This window comes from Garra rufa, chromosome 6 (assembly GCF_049309525.1).
Source record: "Garra rufa chromosome 6, GarRuf1.0, whole genome shotgun sequence".
NCBI lineage: Eukaryota > Metazoa > Chordata > Actinopteri > Cypriniformes > Cyprinidae > Garra > Garra rufa.
In genome coordinates, this window is record NC_133366.1 from 51,604,566 (window position 1) to 51,622,934 (window position 18,369).

Below are 18,369 nucleotides of genomic sequence, written 5' to 3' on the forward strand. Positions count from 1 at the left end.
ATTTATTTTAATTATTAGGTATATTAAGGATTTTTAATTAAGTATTCTGTTTATATTTGGCAGAAAAGTAGTTTACATTCATGGTGAAATTAATTTTCTATAACTGTTGCTATATATTGCATGATATAACATTATTTGAATTATTTATTTTAGTTATTTTTAAGTATTTTTTTATATATTTGCTAAAAATTCAACAAAAATATTATGCTGTTTATTTTCTATTTTTATTTTAAACGTTTTGCATGTAAAACTAAATAAATAAATAATCGCTATTTTAATGAAGACATACTGTAGCACTGTCCTAGACAGTAGAAAGTTATTTATGAGGATACATATAGTTATGGTAGTGCAGATTCAATTCCAGGCCACTGGGTTTCGACTTTGCCTTTTTGAAAGCGAATTAATCAACTCACAGATTCATTCTTCTTTTGTGCAGAGTCGCCTATACAAATTATGAAGGCAAGAACTTGGAGCCTAAATATTCTGGGTTTAGTAATGAAAAAGCAGCTTTCAGATCATGATGGAGACATTTTATAATTTTAGCCAGTCCAAGCTCTTAAGAGGGTTATTAATCTACATGCTTTTTCACCGCAGCTTGGGGTTTTTGATGGCTGTGTTGTGCTGCTATATTTCAGCTTCGTGTAATTGTACTGGGAAATGGCCAAGGAGACGCCGCTGATAGATCAGCATCAATAAAAAGAGTTTTTCCTGAGCTGAACGGCCACATAACAGCCCAGAAATCAGATAATATCTGTGTCTTTGTATTCTGGCAAGTAAACGTTAAGACCCAGTGATTTGTGGGGGATCAACTGCTTGTAAACTGCAATATGCTGTTACTGACAAAATACGTACACACTTCTATTGCATTACTTCTAAGCATGTACAGGACCTCAGAGGATTGGTTGTCTGTCGAGTTTCTGTAATGAAACAGAAGTTAGAGGTGGATGTTATCACCAAAATATTACATCACAGTGGATTTCATTTTATACTACAGTTACAATGTATTGCACAATGTTTTTAATCATTTATTTTGATTATTAGGTATATAAGAATTTTAAATGAAATTCTATAACAAATTAAATTTGTGTTTTCTTTTTTAACCACGTGGAAGCAAAACGAACAAACAAAAAATTTATAAATGATAAATAAAAAGTGATTATTTTAAAGTTTTTAAAAAAATATATTTTGCTAAAAATTTAACAAAATAATATTTTATGCTATTTATTTTTTATTTAAAATGTTATGTACATAAAAAAACTAAACAAAAAAGATATTTTAATTAATAAATAATAAGTCTTACATTAATGGTGGGATTTTATATCATAGTTGTAATATACTGCTTGATAGATAACTAGTTATTTATTTGTAATTATATTTGTAAAAAAGTATTTTGTGTTTATATTTTGCTAAACATTAAAGAAAAATATGTTACACTGTTTATTTTCATTTGTAAAAATAAAACTTTAATAAAAATGTTTTTTTTTTTTAATGAATGAGAAGTATCACAAATTCTTATCACAATTATATTGCATGCTAAAGAAGCATTTTTAATTATTTATTTGAAGTACTTTTATATATTTTATTAAATATTTTTTTGTGTTTATATTTGTCCTGAAAAATAAATCAATTCATTATATAGTAAACTGAAATAAAAAAAGAGTGTACAATTAAACTGTAAACAAAAAAAAAAGCAAAACTGATTTTTGATTAATGAATAATACCTCTCACATTTGTGGTGTAATAAAATTTATATCACAATTATATTACTTACTAAATAATTATTTTTTTAATAATTTATTTGAATAAGAATTTTTATTAAGCCTTTTTTGTTTTTATTTTCCTGAAAAAAAAAAAAAAAAAAAAAAAAAAAAAAAAATATATATATATATATATATATATATATATATATATATATATATATTGCTTTTTCATTTCAAAATAAATAAATACATTATATAATAAACTGAGATTTATTTAAAAAATTAAACAGAAAAATAAATATTTATTTGAGTAAGTATTTTTATTAAATATTGTTTGTTTATATTTCTCTGAAAAAAAAAATATATATATACAAAAAATACATTTACATTTCCTTGGCAAAAAATACTGTTTATATAAATGTTTATTATATATATATATATATATATATATATATATATATATATATATATATATATATATATATATATATATATATATATATATATATTAGTATTTTTATTAAATATTTTCTGTGTATATTTCCCATAAAAATACTGTTTATATATGTACATTTCCCTGGCAAAAAAATACTATTTATACTCATTTTTATTAAATAATTTGATTAAATATTTTTTGTTTATATTTCATTGGAAAAATAAATGCATTTATATTTACCTAGAGAAAATAAATTCTGTTTATATTCATTTTCATTAAATTAATATATAAATAAATACATTATATAACAAACTGAAATTTATTTTAAAATAAACTGATAATTATGAATTTAAATTCTGTTTGGATGAGATACATTTGAATTCAGTAGAATAGCTGTAAAGTGAAATTTATTAATGAAAAATAAATTAGCATAAAATGTGCTAACAAATTGTCCTTTAATTGTATGCATTGAGCTGCATTTTCTTCCCACTGTACTCACTTGTAAATAGTTTAAAGCAGCCATAATAGATATTATATATTACTAGGAAAGACCTTTATTTTTATTACTGACCTCGATATAAAATCCTCCTTTCAGCTCCGTCTGCAGTTGTGTTGTGGTTCTCGCAGCAGGTAACAATGTTGACTTTAGTTGCTGGAGTAGCCGAGTAAGGATTATACACAATAGATATTGACCTTTTCCAAAACACAGAATGCCCAGAAAGCCTTGCTTCCCGGGATGCCCGCGACTGTTGGCTAATGCCACACTTTGCCCCTGGCACAGATCGATGGGCGTTTATGGCTCGAGGGGTTGCATTGATTGGAACGCAGGAGCTGCGGTTTAATGGACGACTGCATGGCTTTTGTTCAGGTCTCGCTCTCTTTGTGCTGCAAAAATATTCACTTTTTTTTTCTGCAACAACATCTAAAAATCATTATTGTGAGATCAGTGGGGAAGAAAAATTGCATGAAACTTCAAATAAATCGATCTTGAAGTTTGGTTTTTCTTTGTTTTTGCTGCTTTAAGCATACATTAAAGTAAAATTAGTGAAGATTTCACTTAGAATAAGACTCAAATCATTTGCCAAGAGAAATAAACGTAATACCGGTGGGGAAAACAAAAAAAGTAAAATATAAGACTTTTTTCTTGTTGTTTTTCCCGTTTAAAGCATAAATTAGTACATAAGTACATTTACTTAGCAGATATGAAGAAAAAATTGCATAAGATATTAAGACTTTAAATAAATAAATAAATCTTTTTTTTTCTTGTTGTTTTTCCCATAGGTTTGTTTAAATGTAGTGCAGATTACACTTAAAATAATACAAAAATAATTTGCCAAGTAAAACCTAATTTAAGATCTAAAGTTGTAAAGAACAATTTCCATAAGATGTTAAGTCTGCAGAGAATAAATCTTGTTGTTTCTTGTTTTTTCTAGTCAAGATTAGACTTAAAATAAGAAGAATAATTTGCAAAAAATAACTAATTTAGCATAAATATAAAGAAAAAGATAAGAAAAATATAGGTTTTATAAATATAGCAAAAAGGTGTTAAGACTTCAGAGAATAAATCTAATATAAATAAATGTTTTCTTGTCTTAAGTATGAATTAAAATGATTTAATACAAATGATACTTAAAAAAATAAATAAAAAAATAAACTTAATTCAAGATACTTAAAAATGCATAAAAATCTTGTAAAATATCAAGATTTCAGAGAACAAATCTTTAAGCTTTTTCTTATTTTTTTCCACCTTAAGCATAAATTAAAGTAGATTATTAAAAATTTTACTTAAATAAATGTATTTATTTATTTAAAAATATCTTTGACTAAAAATCTCGTAAAATATTAAGACTCCAGAGAATAAATATTTAAGGTTTAAGTCTTTTTGGCTGTCTTAAACATAAATTAAAGTGGATTTAGTGATTTTACTTAAAAAAAAAAAAAAGAAAAAGAAAGGAAGAAAAAAAATGTATGACATAAAATTAAATAAACTTAATTCAAATACCTGTGAGTAAAATATTAAAACTTCAGAGAATAAATCTTTAAGTTTTATGTCTTAAGTTTTTTCCCCCCTGTTTTAGGCATAAATTAAAGTAGATTAAGTGAAGATTTTACTTAAAAAAAGTGGTAACACTTTACAATAAGGTTCTTTAGTTAACATTGGTTAACCACATTAGTTAACATGAACTAATAATGAACTGCACTTATACAGCATTTATTAATCTTTGTTAATGTTAATTTCAACATTTACTAATGCATCATTAAAATCTTGTTAACATTAGTTAATGCAGTGTGAACTAACATGAACAAACAATGAACAACTGTATTTCCGTTAACTAATGTTAATAAAGATTAGTAAATACAGTAACAAATGTATTGCTCATGGTTAGTTTATGTTAGTTAATACATGAACTAATGTTTAACTAATGAACCTTATTGTAAAGTGTTACCAAAAAAGTAAAATAATAATAATAATAATAAATAACTTAATTCAATATACTTGTGAAGAAAAATTTCAGACTTCAGAGAATAAATCCTAAAGTTTTTCCTCTTTAGAGCAAATGTGATAAAATAAATGTAGTGAAGATTACACTTAAAAAAACAAAAAAAGAAAGAAAAAAATAATTTAAAGCTTTTCCGAGTTTAAGTTTTATACTTGAAAGAGAAAGACTCTAAATTGCAGCATTTGTCAATAACATTAATACATTTTAAATATAACATTTTAATAATAATAATTTTCTTTTCTTTTTGTTTTCAACAACATTAATGCATTTTAAATGCTAACATTAATAAATGTAACATTTAAATAATAATAATAATAATTTATTTAATTTTATTTAAGCTTTTCGGAGTTTTAGTTTTAAACTTGGATGAGAAAGACTCTAAAATACAGCTTTTTATCAATAACATTAGTGCATTTTAAATGCTAAAATTATTAAATGTAATATTTTAATAATAATAATAATAATAATAACTTTTTTTTTTCAGAAATCAATTTTAGTTTTCTATAAAAAATAATAAAATAAAATATATTTATTATATTAATATTTATTAATAAATTAAATAAAAAAATATTTTAAAACAATCACTTGCCGTGTGAAATAAACTGCATTCATGAAATGATTAAATTATACTTAAAACAGCAAAACAAGAAGAAAAGAAAATAGATTTATTCTCTTAAGTCTCAATATCGTATGCTAATGTTTCTTATCAAATATACTTGTGAAGAGGCAATTTAGTGAAGATTACACTTAACAATTATTTAAACTTAATTCCACATAAATATTATTATACTACATGGTTTTGCTTCTCTAGTATATTTTTCTTGTTTTGAAGATTTGTTGTTCTGAAAAACAAGGCAAAATGCAGATAAAGCAAGTTTTCTTTTGCTATGCAACGCACAGTGCACTAAAGAGTGAGTGTAATTATGTATTTAACCATCATATTGATGTTAGTTTGGTTGTTGGCATTGAGCTCCGGGGTGGCAGTCATGCTTCATGACGGAGGCGAGACGTTTTGCAGCACAAAGGCGTCTATCTTCCAAACTCCCGTCCCGTTTCCTTTCACAGCAATTGCATTCAATCTCAGCCGTTATTTCTTTTAATTAACAGCGAATTTACGCCCAAGAACACGGATACATTTAGATGGTTGTATTTCCTGAGGAGACCCGGGGGGCTCTGGAGACGTTACAGACGACGAGAGATGATGAGGAAACAGCTGCTGGATTGATTCGCTTGATTTCTCTCTCAATTCTGCAATCACACCAAAACTGGCACAAATCATTATTCCTTCATCTTCACTCTCGCCAATCACACCCATCACGGCCCCAGAAAAAGGGTCTGATGTGATTGTGAGCAGAGATTGTCGTTCACAGGTGGTTTGTTGGGTGTATTAGTCCTGCCGCAGATTGTTCGCGTGTGTTGGCGTATTTCTTATTGAAGTTGAGACATAATGATTTTTGTTTTGAAATGAGTTTATGTTTCAGCTGTGGACCAAGGTTTGCTGCTTGCTTATGTCGGCGTCAGGTGTTGTTGTGGGGAGACATTAGATGATGATTAGATGATGCAAAAATGTATTTAAAAAACAAAAAACAAAATTAACTTTAACTGTCATTAACTTGAATACATTTCAAATGCTAAGATTTAATTTAATTTTATTTAATTTTATTTTATTTCAGCTTTTCTGAGTTTTAGTTTTAGACTTGGAAGAGACTCTAAATTGTGGCATTTTTAAAAATAACATTAATACATTTGAAATGCTAATAATTTTATTATTTTATTTCAGCTTTTTCAAGTTTTTGTTTTAGACTTGGAGAAGAAAGACTCTAAATTGCAATTGTTTAACAACATAATACATTTTAAATGCTAACATTATTAAATGTAACATTTTGATAATAATAATATTTTATTTTATTTCAGCTTTTCTGAATTTTAGTTTTAAACTTGGAAGAGAAAGATTCTAAATTGTGATATTTTTCAATAACTTTCAGATGCTAACATTTTAATTTTAATTTTCAGGTTTTATAGACTTGGAAGAGAAAGATTCTAAACTGCGGCATTTTTAAATAACATTTATAAATGTAACATTTTAATTATTTTATTTTATTTTATTTTTTCATTTTATATTATTTTTATAGTTTTCATTTTTTCTTATTTCTTAGTTATGTATTAAATGTAACTTTAATACATTTTAAATGCTGAAATTAATTTCAGTTTTAATTATTTTAGTTTTAATATAAAAAATTGAATTGTTATTTTATTTGAGCTTTTCTGAGTTTTAGTTTTAGACTAGGAAGAGAAATACTCAATAATTATTGATTATTTTTCAATAACAGCAATACATTTTAAATGCTAACATTAATATATGTAACATTTATAATTATTTTATTTTTAATTTTAATTTGTTTCATTTTTGTTTTAGTTTAAGACATGGAAGAAAAATGTTTTTCAACTTGAATACATTTTAAATGCTACATTTAATTTTTGTCTTAATAAATAATTTCATTTTTTTTTTTTTTGAAAATAATAATAATAAAAATATTTGATTTTATTTGTTTTGTTTTTAAGAGTGCACTATGAGGTCTTTAAACAGGCCATATTCTACATTTTTATAGCATTTTATTCTGTTTGTTTAGCCATAGGTTTATGTTTCTTATATTAAAAGCGTTTTTAGTTTAGGGTTAGAGAAAAGCATTTTCGAGTTTAGGGTTCAAGAAAAGGAGCCTCTTTTTTTATTCTGAAACATCTTCAGATATGCAATATATCCAGTATAAAAGTCATTTGTATTTCATAAATTACAAACCCCATTCTGAAATTTTGTTCCCCGATATAAAAAGGCGAATTGTCTCTGTATTGCAGAGTTATTACGTTTCCACAAATGAAAAACCATTTCCCTTCATTTGGACACAATTGCCTCTCAATTCTCTTGTACCTTTGAGTCATTATGATAACTACCACAATTTCAGCATAAAAACCCCACAGATCATTATTCAGTGCGTCAATCTGGAGGACAGCGGTGAAAATGAAAACTACAAACCATCGGAAAGATGTTAGAGATGAAATAAAATAGATGCATAAATTATAGAAAATGTTACAAAATGATTGGACCCAATTATCGGGTTGTAAAAACTGCATCAGACCATCCAGACCCAGTTTAGAAGAGCTCAAATAAGGAGTCCAACCATCATCTGGTTGTAGAGCTTCTCCTGTTGACCTTATTACAAGCTCCACACAACACCGTCTTGTATCGGAGGGAAGCAATCGTATAAAAAAAAAAATTTGAAAGCACATCTAGAGTGTCCAAAATGTATAATAGTGACGCAGCTGTGAAAGGAGAAGTGGCTGCAGATTGAGCAGAACCTTTCTTCAAGGCCTCCACCTCCTGAATCGCAGCACTGATTGAACTCTTATACAATTCTGCAATTATAGACTTTCTGTGTGGATCTCTCACCAGCTCTGGGCTCTTGTGTAATTCACTATTAAAGCAATGAGCCACTCGAGGCCTTGCATTGCAGTGATTTTAGCATGTCTGAAGGGTTTTGTCTAGTAGAACATGAAGCAGAGTACCTGTTAATAGTGGTCAAATCACCGTAACACACCGCATACATCTAAAACACCTTAGGATTCTGATGTTTTTTTAATTTGTATTTTTTTTTTACAAGAATAATAATGACAAAAACTATTATTATTATTATTATTATTATTAATTTTATTAGAAAAGCAATAATTCTAATTTTATCTTGCAATGGCAAGTAATAATAATAATATCAATACTAATAAAAATAATAATAATAATAAATAAAATAATAATACTTATTATTATTGTATTTAATATTATAATTAGTAGTAGTAGTACTGCTACTACTATAATAATAATTACTATTAATTACTATAATTATATTTTAAAATAATAAAAAGCAATATTTATTATTTTATTATAATTTTATAATAATAATAATAATAATAATAATAATTATTATTATTAGAAAAACAAATTATTATTTTTATCTTGCAGTAGTAATAATTATAATAATAAGAAAAAAATAATGTTAATAATAATTACTATTATATTTTAATATTGTATTTAGAAAAAAAAACTATTATTTTACTATATTGTAACATAATAATAATAATAATAATAATAATAAATTATTATTATTATTATTATTATTAGAAAAAACTAGGTATTATTTAATATTGTGATAGCAATTGATTAAATTGCTATTGTAGCAGTAGTAGTAATAATATAATAATAATATTTACTATTAATTACTATCATTATATTTTGATATTCTAATTATACAAAATATTTTTATTATTTTAATATACAAATAATATTAATAATAATTATTTTTATTATCATTACATTTTAATATTATAATTAGTAATAATAATTACTATTATTGCTACTATTATATTTTATTTTGATATTGTAATTAGAAAAAAACATATTTATTGTTTTATTATATTTTCATATACAAATAATACTTTTTATTATTTGTATATTAAAATGATAATAATAATAATTATTATAATGATAATTATTATTATTATTGTTATAATTAGAAAAACAATAATTATTATTTTATATTCCAATAGTAAGTGATGGTAATTATTATTATTATTATTATTATTATTATTATTATTAAATTTTAATATTATATTTAATAATAATAATAATAATAATTACTACTGTTATATTATATTTTGATATTGTAATTAGAAAAAAAACTATTTATTATTTTATTATATTTTAATATAATAATAATAATAATAATACTAATAAGAATAATTTACTATTATTATTTTTATTAGCATCAGCAATTATAATAATTATTTATAAGAATCATCACCATTATCATAATAATTGTGTCCAAAAATGTTCTGTAGACTGCTTATGTTTTCCAGTCAACTCAAAATACCTATCAGGTATTATTGTTATTTGCATTAGTAGTAGGAATGACAGTAGTTCATTAAATTATTATACTGTGAAATAATAAATATAATATTTGTAATAATCATAGTAATGTTCGACAAGTATTGTATATATATATATTTTTTTTAATAATATTTTTCTATGTTTGCCAGTCAACTCTGCTAAATATAGATTTCACATTTATATAATGTATTGTTGTTATAATAAAACTATAATATTCAATTAATGTGAGCTATTAGATTTACATCTATTGGCTAGTTGTATTCATGCAGTGCTAAGTCTTGGAAAGTGCAGTTATTGTTTTCCAAAACTCTCCAATGTCTTGGCCATACGAGCGTATAGCTTGTGTTTTATTTGAGGCAAATGAAATGGTTTTGATTGTGATATGGCTCTTATGTCAGCCGCAGTTACATTTCTCATTACGCGGATCGTTTGGTGGGTGGTTTGTTGAGCAGTAAAATGCGTAATGAGGCATTGTGCGCCGCCGCAGTGTAAATTTGTAAAGTTTTATGATTGATGTCTTTAAAAAGACAATCCCGCTCATATGTATGCACACCCACACCATCCCATCATTCATAGGCTGCGGATAAAAAAACGCTTTCTTTAAATTATCCATCTCTGCCGCCGACGGATCCGCACACACCAAAAGAGCGATTGAAGAGCGAGCGAGTTTGCTGGAAGAACCTCAGAATGCTGTCTGTCAGTCCTTAGCAGATAAATGCTATCTCTGATCTATTTTCTCTTTTGCAAAAACGGCTGTTTTCACAGTCAGCGGATGGCATGTGCATGTATGGAGGAGCGTTGTGCGTGTTAGTCGTTTTTATCAGTCGACACCTATAAAAAAAGGCAGCACCGTGTTTCCCGGCTGCGCGTTGCCCTGCGAGAGTCTTCCAGGAGCGTGTTATGAAATATTAGTGAATCGTCTGCAGAGCGGCCCGTGGCACAGTGAAAGATGGCTTTTAAATGGAGCGAGTGACTGCGGCGCACACATCCGCTCTCTAGTCATGGCTGCTGTTCTTTTGAGAGCGCATGCAGGCGTCCTGGCAGATTTTTATTTGAAGTGTGCTTAGCAGCATGTATGCGAGTGACCTGCGTGTTGATGAGTCCGTATTAATCAAGTCAGACAGAGCCGACTGTTAAATGAGGGTCTTAAAAGCATTAGACTGTATCAGACAGAGAAATATCATACCCCGTCTGCTTACTAAAGACCTGGATCTGCACAGATAAACAGTTTGATGGCTCTTCATTGCAACTAACAAACAAGTACCTTACAAACAAGTATCTTGTTTTAGGAACTGCATCATGACACAATTAAAGAACAAACTATTTTCTTTAGTGTTAGACATAGTCCTCACATAGACTGGACTTTTTTCCCTCTTTTGTTAAAGGGGTCCTATTATGCTCTTTTACAAAGTCTTTATTTGGTTTTGGGGGTGCACCAGTGTTGTTTTCGTCGACGATGACGATGACGAAATCATTTCGTTGACGCCACTTTTTTTCATGACGATAACGAGACGATGACGAGATAAAAATGGCTCGTTGATGACTAAAACATGACGAGACGTGTGTGAGTTTTTGTTGACGAGACGAGAATAGACGAAAATGTTAGTGGGTGGTCCTTCAGACGTTTAAAATGCATGACATTTCCGCTTATTGTGCATGCCAATTAAAACTTAAAAAGTATCTGACGCTATGGCAAGCCGTTTTAGCATTAAATACTCTTTGCCATACTAGTATGGCAAGCCGTTTTAGCATTCCATCCTTGTTTGTCTTTTATGCTCTAAAACATTCCTTCATTATTGTAATTATTGGTGAAAATAGTCGATCCGGAAGCTCACATTGTGTTGAACTATAGATCTGCTATTTTCAGAACTTATAAGTGACACTACCCAACAGCAAAATACTTACTGACCTACATTAATTTGTTAAAAGACTACTTTTTTCCCTTTTTTTTGACTAAAACTAGACTAAAACCTTTTTGACTTTTCGTCGACTAAAATTGGACTAAAACTATCACATATAGAAGTGACTAAAATTTGACTAAAACTAAGAAGCATTTTAGTCCAAAAGACTAAGACTAAGACTAAATCTAAGATGGTTGTCAAAAACAACACTGGGGTGCACTAGAACATGCTCTCATGCTTGGTGGTTTGAAAAACGCATTATTTTTCACATGATTTACATTATTACAATAGCTTTTTCCCCAGGCTGGCACAAATGGCTCGATTAGTTCCGGGTTTGATGAAGGTCCGCCTTCCGAAAAACGAAATGTGTTGTGATTGGTTAGCAGACAGCGTTTCAGTACTGCCACGTCCCTTCTCAAAGCATTATTTTTCTTACAAAAACACATCTTATCGCTAAAGGAGGCTTTTACTGACCCCCCCACTTTTTTTATAATGGATCAGCTTGTTTTGGACTGATGAAAGAAACACCAGTCTATGCCGTTCTAAAGCTTGGGAGTGCCAGGAGTATTTTTAATATAACTCCCATTGCAGTCATCTGAAAGAAGGAAGTCATATACACCTAGGATGCATGGAGGGTGAGTAAATAATAGGCTACAGTAGTGTTGGTCCTGTCGTCAGCCTGCGAGATGGCGATACATGATATTATCATCATTGTTATGCTAATTTATTTAATTATTTACATGCCCAAACCAGCTCCAGCATAAGGCTAGTGAAGCTATCTACACTGTATGATGAATAAATCTCTTACAACACACTGCACACGTCGATGGCACTGCTCCAACATGACCACTGATGATCGGCACTCTAGTCAATACTTGTGTTTACATCCGCATGTGTTTCGACCTTCTGTGCCACAAACATCAACGGTGCGGTTCCAGCACGGCTACCAGAGCAGTTTGCAGGCAATTTAGTCAATGCTTGTGTTTATATGAGTCGCTGAAGCATCCCAGAAGTGGCTGTCCATTCTACATCACTAAAGTTAGGTTAATCCTCCACCTCATATGTCCCCACCTGCCAACAATTCGAATTTCCGTTATTTGAATGATATTCTAATGAACCATGTTGTGACATCAGAGCATCTGGAAAACAAACACTGTTTCCATGCAGTTGCTAGGGTGTTCTAAGTGATTTTAGTGTTCATGTGTGATTACTAAGGTGTTCAGAGTGATTTTAGTCTTTCCATGCGGTTTCTAGGAGATTGTAGTACTTCCATGCAGTTGCTAAGGTGTTCAGATTGATTTTAGTGTGTTTCCATGTGGTTGCTAGGGTGTTCTAAGTGATTTTAGTGTTCATGTGTGATTACTAAGGTGTTCAGAGTGATTTTAGTCTTTCCATGCGGTTTCTAGGAGATTGTAGTACTTCCATGCAGTTGCTAAGGTGTTCCGACTGATTTTGGTGTGTTTCCATGTAGTTGCTAGGTAAATTTAGTGTGTTTCATTGCAGTTGCTATTGTGTTGTGAGTGATTGCACTGAAACTGTAGTGTAGTTACTAAAGTGCTCTAAGTGAGTGTAGTGTTTCTGTGTGGTTGCTAGGGTGTTCTGATTGATTTTGGTGTGTTTCCATGTGGTTACTAAGGTGTTCTGAGTGACTGTGGTGTTTCTGTGTGGTTGCTAGGGTGTTCTGGTTGATTTTGGTGTGTTTCCATGTGGTTACTAAGGTGTTCTGAGTGACTGTGGTGTTTCTGTGTGGTTGCTAGGGTGTTCTGGTTGATTTTGGTGTGTTTCCATGTAGTTGCTAGGTAAATTTAGTGTGTTTCATTGCAGTTGATATTGTGTTGTGAGTGATTGTAGTGAAACTGTAGTGTAGTTACTAAAGTGCTCTAAGTGAGTGTAGTGTTTATGTGTGGTTACTAGGGTGTTCTGATTGATTTTGGTGTGTTTCCATGTGGTTACTAAGGTGTTCTGAGTGACTGTGGTGTTTCTGTGTGGTTGCTAGGGTGTTCTGGTTGATTTTGGTGTGTTTCCATGTGGTTGTTAAGGTATTCTGATTGATTGTAGTGTTTCTGTGTGGTTACTCGGGTGTTCTGATTGATTTTGGCATGGTTCCATGTGGTTGCTAAGGTGTTCTGAGTGACTGTGGTGTTTCTGTGTGGTTTCTAGAGTGTTCTGGTTGGTTTTGGTGTGTTTCCATGTGGTTACTAAGGTGTTCTGAGTGACTGTGGTGTTTGTGTGGTTGCTAGGGTGTTCTGGTTGATTTTGGTGTGTTTCCATGTGGTTGTTAAGGTATTCTGATTGATTGTAGTGTTTCTGTGTGGTTACTCGGGTGTTCTGATTGATTTTGGTATGGTTCCATGTGGTTGCTAAGGTGTTCTGAGTGACTGTGGTGTTTCTGTGTGGTTTCTAGGGTGTTCTGGTTGGTTTTGGTGTGTTTCCATGTGGTTACTAAGGTGTTCTGAGTGACTGTGGTGTTTGTGTGGTTGCTAGGGTGTTCTGGTTGATTTTGGTGTGTTTCCATGTGGTTGTTAAGGTATTCTGATTGATTGTAGTGTTTCTGTGTGGTTACTCGGGTGTTCTGATTGATTTTGGTATGGTTCCATGTGGTTGCTAAGGTGTTCTGAGTGATTGCAGTGTTTCTATGCTGTTGCTAAGGTGTTCTAAGTGTGTTTTCATGCAGTTGCTAGGTGTTTTGAGTGATTGTAGTGTTTGTGCGCAGTTGCTAGAGTGTTTTGAGAGATTTTGTTGTGATTCCATGTGGTTGTTAAGGTGAATTCAGTGTGTTTCTTTTCAGTTGCTAAGGTGTTCTGAGTTATTGTAAATAACATTATTACTCTGTTGGTTTTCCCTTCCATCACTGATTTTAAGTTGATGACGAGTTGTAAGTTGACAGCTGACATGTGTTTATATCTTCACTTTTTTTTTTTTTTCAAATGAAAGATTGAAAAGTCAGTATTTGGTTTGTTTTATTTCAGTCTTAAATTTTTCCATTCGAACCCTTTAAACCAATTTGTCTCTGAGCCTCAAGAGCACAAAACCCACAGCGAGACGTAACGGTGTATTTCTGGAGCATTTGCATTCCACTGAAGTGCGTGTTTCTGGCGGGTTGGAGTGTGTTGCGGTGAGTGTGTGGAAGTGGCGGATGGCGGTGACAGCGCTGAGCGACTGAACACACACCTCTCATGCCTTAAGCTGGAATCAAAGCAGCAGAGGAGGAGACGCTCAGCGCTTTTGTCTCACATCAACCCCTTCAGACGCAAGCTGAGGTGAACCCACACGCTCATGTGCGATGGGAGGATGAGGCTGAGGTTTAGCATGACATGAGATACGTGTTTTATAGTTGTAATCATAGTTTTAATCTGACTCTTACAAAACACATACTGTAGTAACAGCTTTCTATGGTTTACTGGGTCTATAAATGTTATTATACAAAAAGTAAAAAGTTTAGATTTTACATTCAGAAGCATTTGCAATAATAACTGCTCAAAATTACATCTGATAATATCACTATGGGATTCTAAATATTATATATTATGACAGTTATAAATAGTATATATAATATTATTTTAAATATTATATATCATAACAACGACAATAATAATAATTATTAGTAGTATTATTAATAAATGTAATGACAAATATTATATTATATTTTATGTATTATGCATGTTGTTTTTTATATTAATAATAATCATCATAACAGTAACAACAACAATAATAGAAGTAATAACAAAATTAACAATAGTATTGTAATAATTATTAATAGTAGCAGTAGTAGTAACATAATAATAATAATAATAATAATAATAAATGTCAAATTATTATTATTCAAAGTATTACTATTATCACACACATATTATTAAATTTTAATGATAACTATTATTAAATATTATTATTATTGTTGTTGTTGTTGTTGTGAATATTATATGACATAATAATAATATTAATAATGATTATTTTTATTATTATAAAATTTTTGTTATATTATAATGTTGTGTAATAATAATAATAATAATAATAGTAATAATAATAATAATAATAATAATAATAATAATAATAATTATTATTATTATTATTATTATAAATGTGGTATAATTGTAAAGTTATTAATATACACAATTGTGTAATAATAATAATAACAATTATAATAATAATAATTATTATTATTATTAAAATTGAGTTATAGTTATAAAGTTAACTGTAATATCACACATACACAATTTTATAATAATAATATGTATTATTTTTATTATTTTATTATTATTATTTTTATTATTTTATTATTATTATTATAATCACACACATTATTTTATAATAATAATAATAACAACAATACATATTTTTATTTTTATTATTTTAATTATAAATTTGGTGTAATTGTGAAGTTATGTGTAATACATATACACACATATACACATAATTTATCATAATAATTATAATTATTATTATTTGTTATAATGCTAAATTAAATATCACACAGATTATTTTATAGTAATAATAATAATAGTAATTTGAATGTAATAGTAAATAGTAGAGAGAAGTAGTAGAATTGTATAGTTTATTATTAATTAAAAAAATGTAATGTAATAAATATATTATTTTATATTCTTAATTTGAAATGCCGTGCTGTATTGTAATTTTGTCATTTAAAATCTAAATAATCCAAATAATCATCAGCATTTACACTACAACTAAAAATGTTCACTTTACAGGCTTTACTATGCTTATTTAAAAAGCTCCATCCCAGTTTCTTATGAGGATTCGTGAAGAGTTTTTCAGTTCCATAAAGACATTTTTATTGCCTGTAAATAAAGTCGATTACCTGAGCCCACGGTGCAATTTCCTATTCATTCGTATGTTTTTCCTCACTGTTTGAAGACTTTACTTTTTATGTGTCCTTCTCAAGGTGAGTCTCAACAGGACGGGCTGATTTTACCAGTGGTGTAAAACGAATTCACCCATAAAGAATTGTAATATTTCATGTCATTTGTCAGCGCCGCTTTCTCTGCACTAGTGCGTCTTATCTGCGGCACCCATCCATTCTGCCCCGCATAAACCCCAATCTGTCTCTCAGCCTGGAGCCCTATCGCTTTTTAGTGTGGCTTGAGTTATTCGTCCCATTTCAGGCCCTTGTGGGCTTTTTCAGGGATTCTTTACGCCTCTTTCTTTGTTGTGCTGATAAATGTAGTCGGTTCATGTAAGGCCTTCCTCATCAAGCCAACAACAAAGCTTCAATCGCCTTTGCGCTGAGAAATTGGAAGGGAATCCAAAAAAACGACACCCACTCACCGCGAACAACCGTCTCTCATTCTTCACCCTTTTTTGTCTTTGCAGCTACACTCTCCGAGTGGTTGGCAACGGGATTAAAGCCCAGGCTGAAAACCCCGAAGTCAAAGTGAAGGAGGCCGACCCGGTGATCAGTCAAGTCATTGATAAACTGAAGCACATCAATCAGGTGAGGCCGGCCAGGAAAAATACCGTCAAATCAAACAATGTAACGAGCTCCTTGATGTCCCACGCAATCCTGTTTCGTGAGTTGCTGTGTTTTCATGCCAGCAGATCAGAGCAGATCTCATTAGCTCCGCTCATGCGTGTGTGAAACTCTGTCGTGTGTTTAAAATGCGTTAGCATGCTTGTAGAGATGTGATAGAGACATTTTTTTTTTCGCTGTTCAGAAAGGCTCAAGTATCTGACAGTCAAGAAAATATTTTGAAATTGTGGTTTCTAGAACTTGGATACAATCATGAACTTAGATACATACCATCAGTGTGAAAATAAATGCATTACATTTACATAATAAATACATTAATACTATTAAATAAAGTCTGTTGGCTGAAAATAATTCAACAACAAAAAAAAACAGTAATTCCCAAAGATTGGAATCCCAGATATTAGCATCATTAATATACTACTATGTTTTTTGTAAATATTTTAAATTGATTTTATTTTTACGTCTTCTATATTTCATTTGAATTAAACTTTTACTTTTTAATATGTTTTTTAGTTATTTTAGCACTTAAACTAAACAAAAAAAAGAGAAATTATAAATTGTAAAATTAAAATAATAATTAAAAAATGACATTTACTTTTTTTCAATTAAAAAAAATAAGTATTTTTTATTACATGAGGTCTTTTATCCAATTGGAACGGTGATTGTGTGCAGTTATTATTTATTAAGTAAAGTTTTTATTTTTATGTATAATTTATTGTATTTCAATTGTTACATTTTATTTTAAGTAATATAATTACTTTTATATATTGCATATATCACATATTTATATATTACACATTACTTTAATTTATCTTTTTTAAATATGTATATTTGTATTTCTTTTTAGGTTTATTTATTTTAGTACTTTAAACTGAAACTAAACTAAAAAAGCTGGAAACTAGCCAAAATAAGTTTTATAAGAAAGTTTTTTTAAATACTTTTTTAATACATTTTTTTAACACCAGCTAAAATAAAATGTTTTTTTTTTTTTTACTATTTTTTTAATTTGAGGTAATATATATATATATATATATATATATATATATATATGCACATTACTTTTATTACTTGAGCATTTTTATTAGTATTATATATATATATATATATATATATATATATATATATATATATATATATATATTTTTTTTTTTTTTTTTTTTTAATTGTTTTTTAGTTTTATTTATTTATTTATTTAGGTTTATTTGTTTGATTTTTTTTTTTTTTGTACTTTAAACTGAAACTAAACAATAAAGAGAAATGTTCTTTTGGAAACTAGCCGAAATAACAGTTTTATAATGTTTTTTTTAAATACTTTTTTTAAACAAAATTTACATCTTTATCTACATTTTATTGTATTTCAATCGAAGTTTATTTTATTTTAAGTACATTTTTGTTCATTTTAATTATTTTAAT

At 28.8% G+C, this 18,369-nt stretch overlaps 1 protein-coding gene across 1 annotated transcript in view; it reads right to left on the reverse strand.

Annotated features, from left to right (window-relative positions):
* The window catches only part of gpc6a (glypican 6a), a 35,606-nt gene extending 29,654 nt beyond the window's left edge, over positions 1 to 5,952 (reverse strand). Inside the window, exon 1 of the mRNA XM_073842693.1 lies at positions 5,824 to 5,952. Within this exon, the coding sequence (XP_073698794.1) occupies positions 5,824 to 5,952 (129 nt within the window). The remainder of the gene's footprint in view (positions 1 to 5,823) is intronic.
* Positions 5,953 to 18,369: the final 12,417 nt, after the last annotated feature.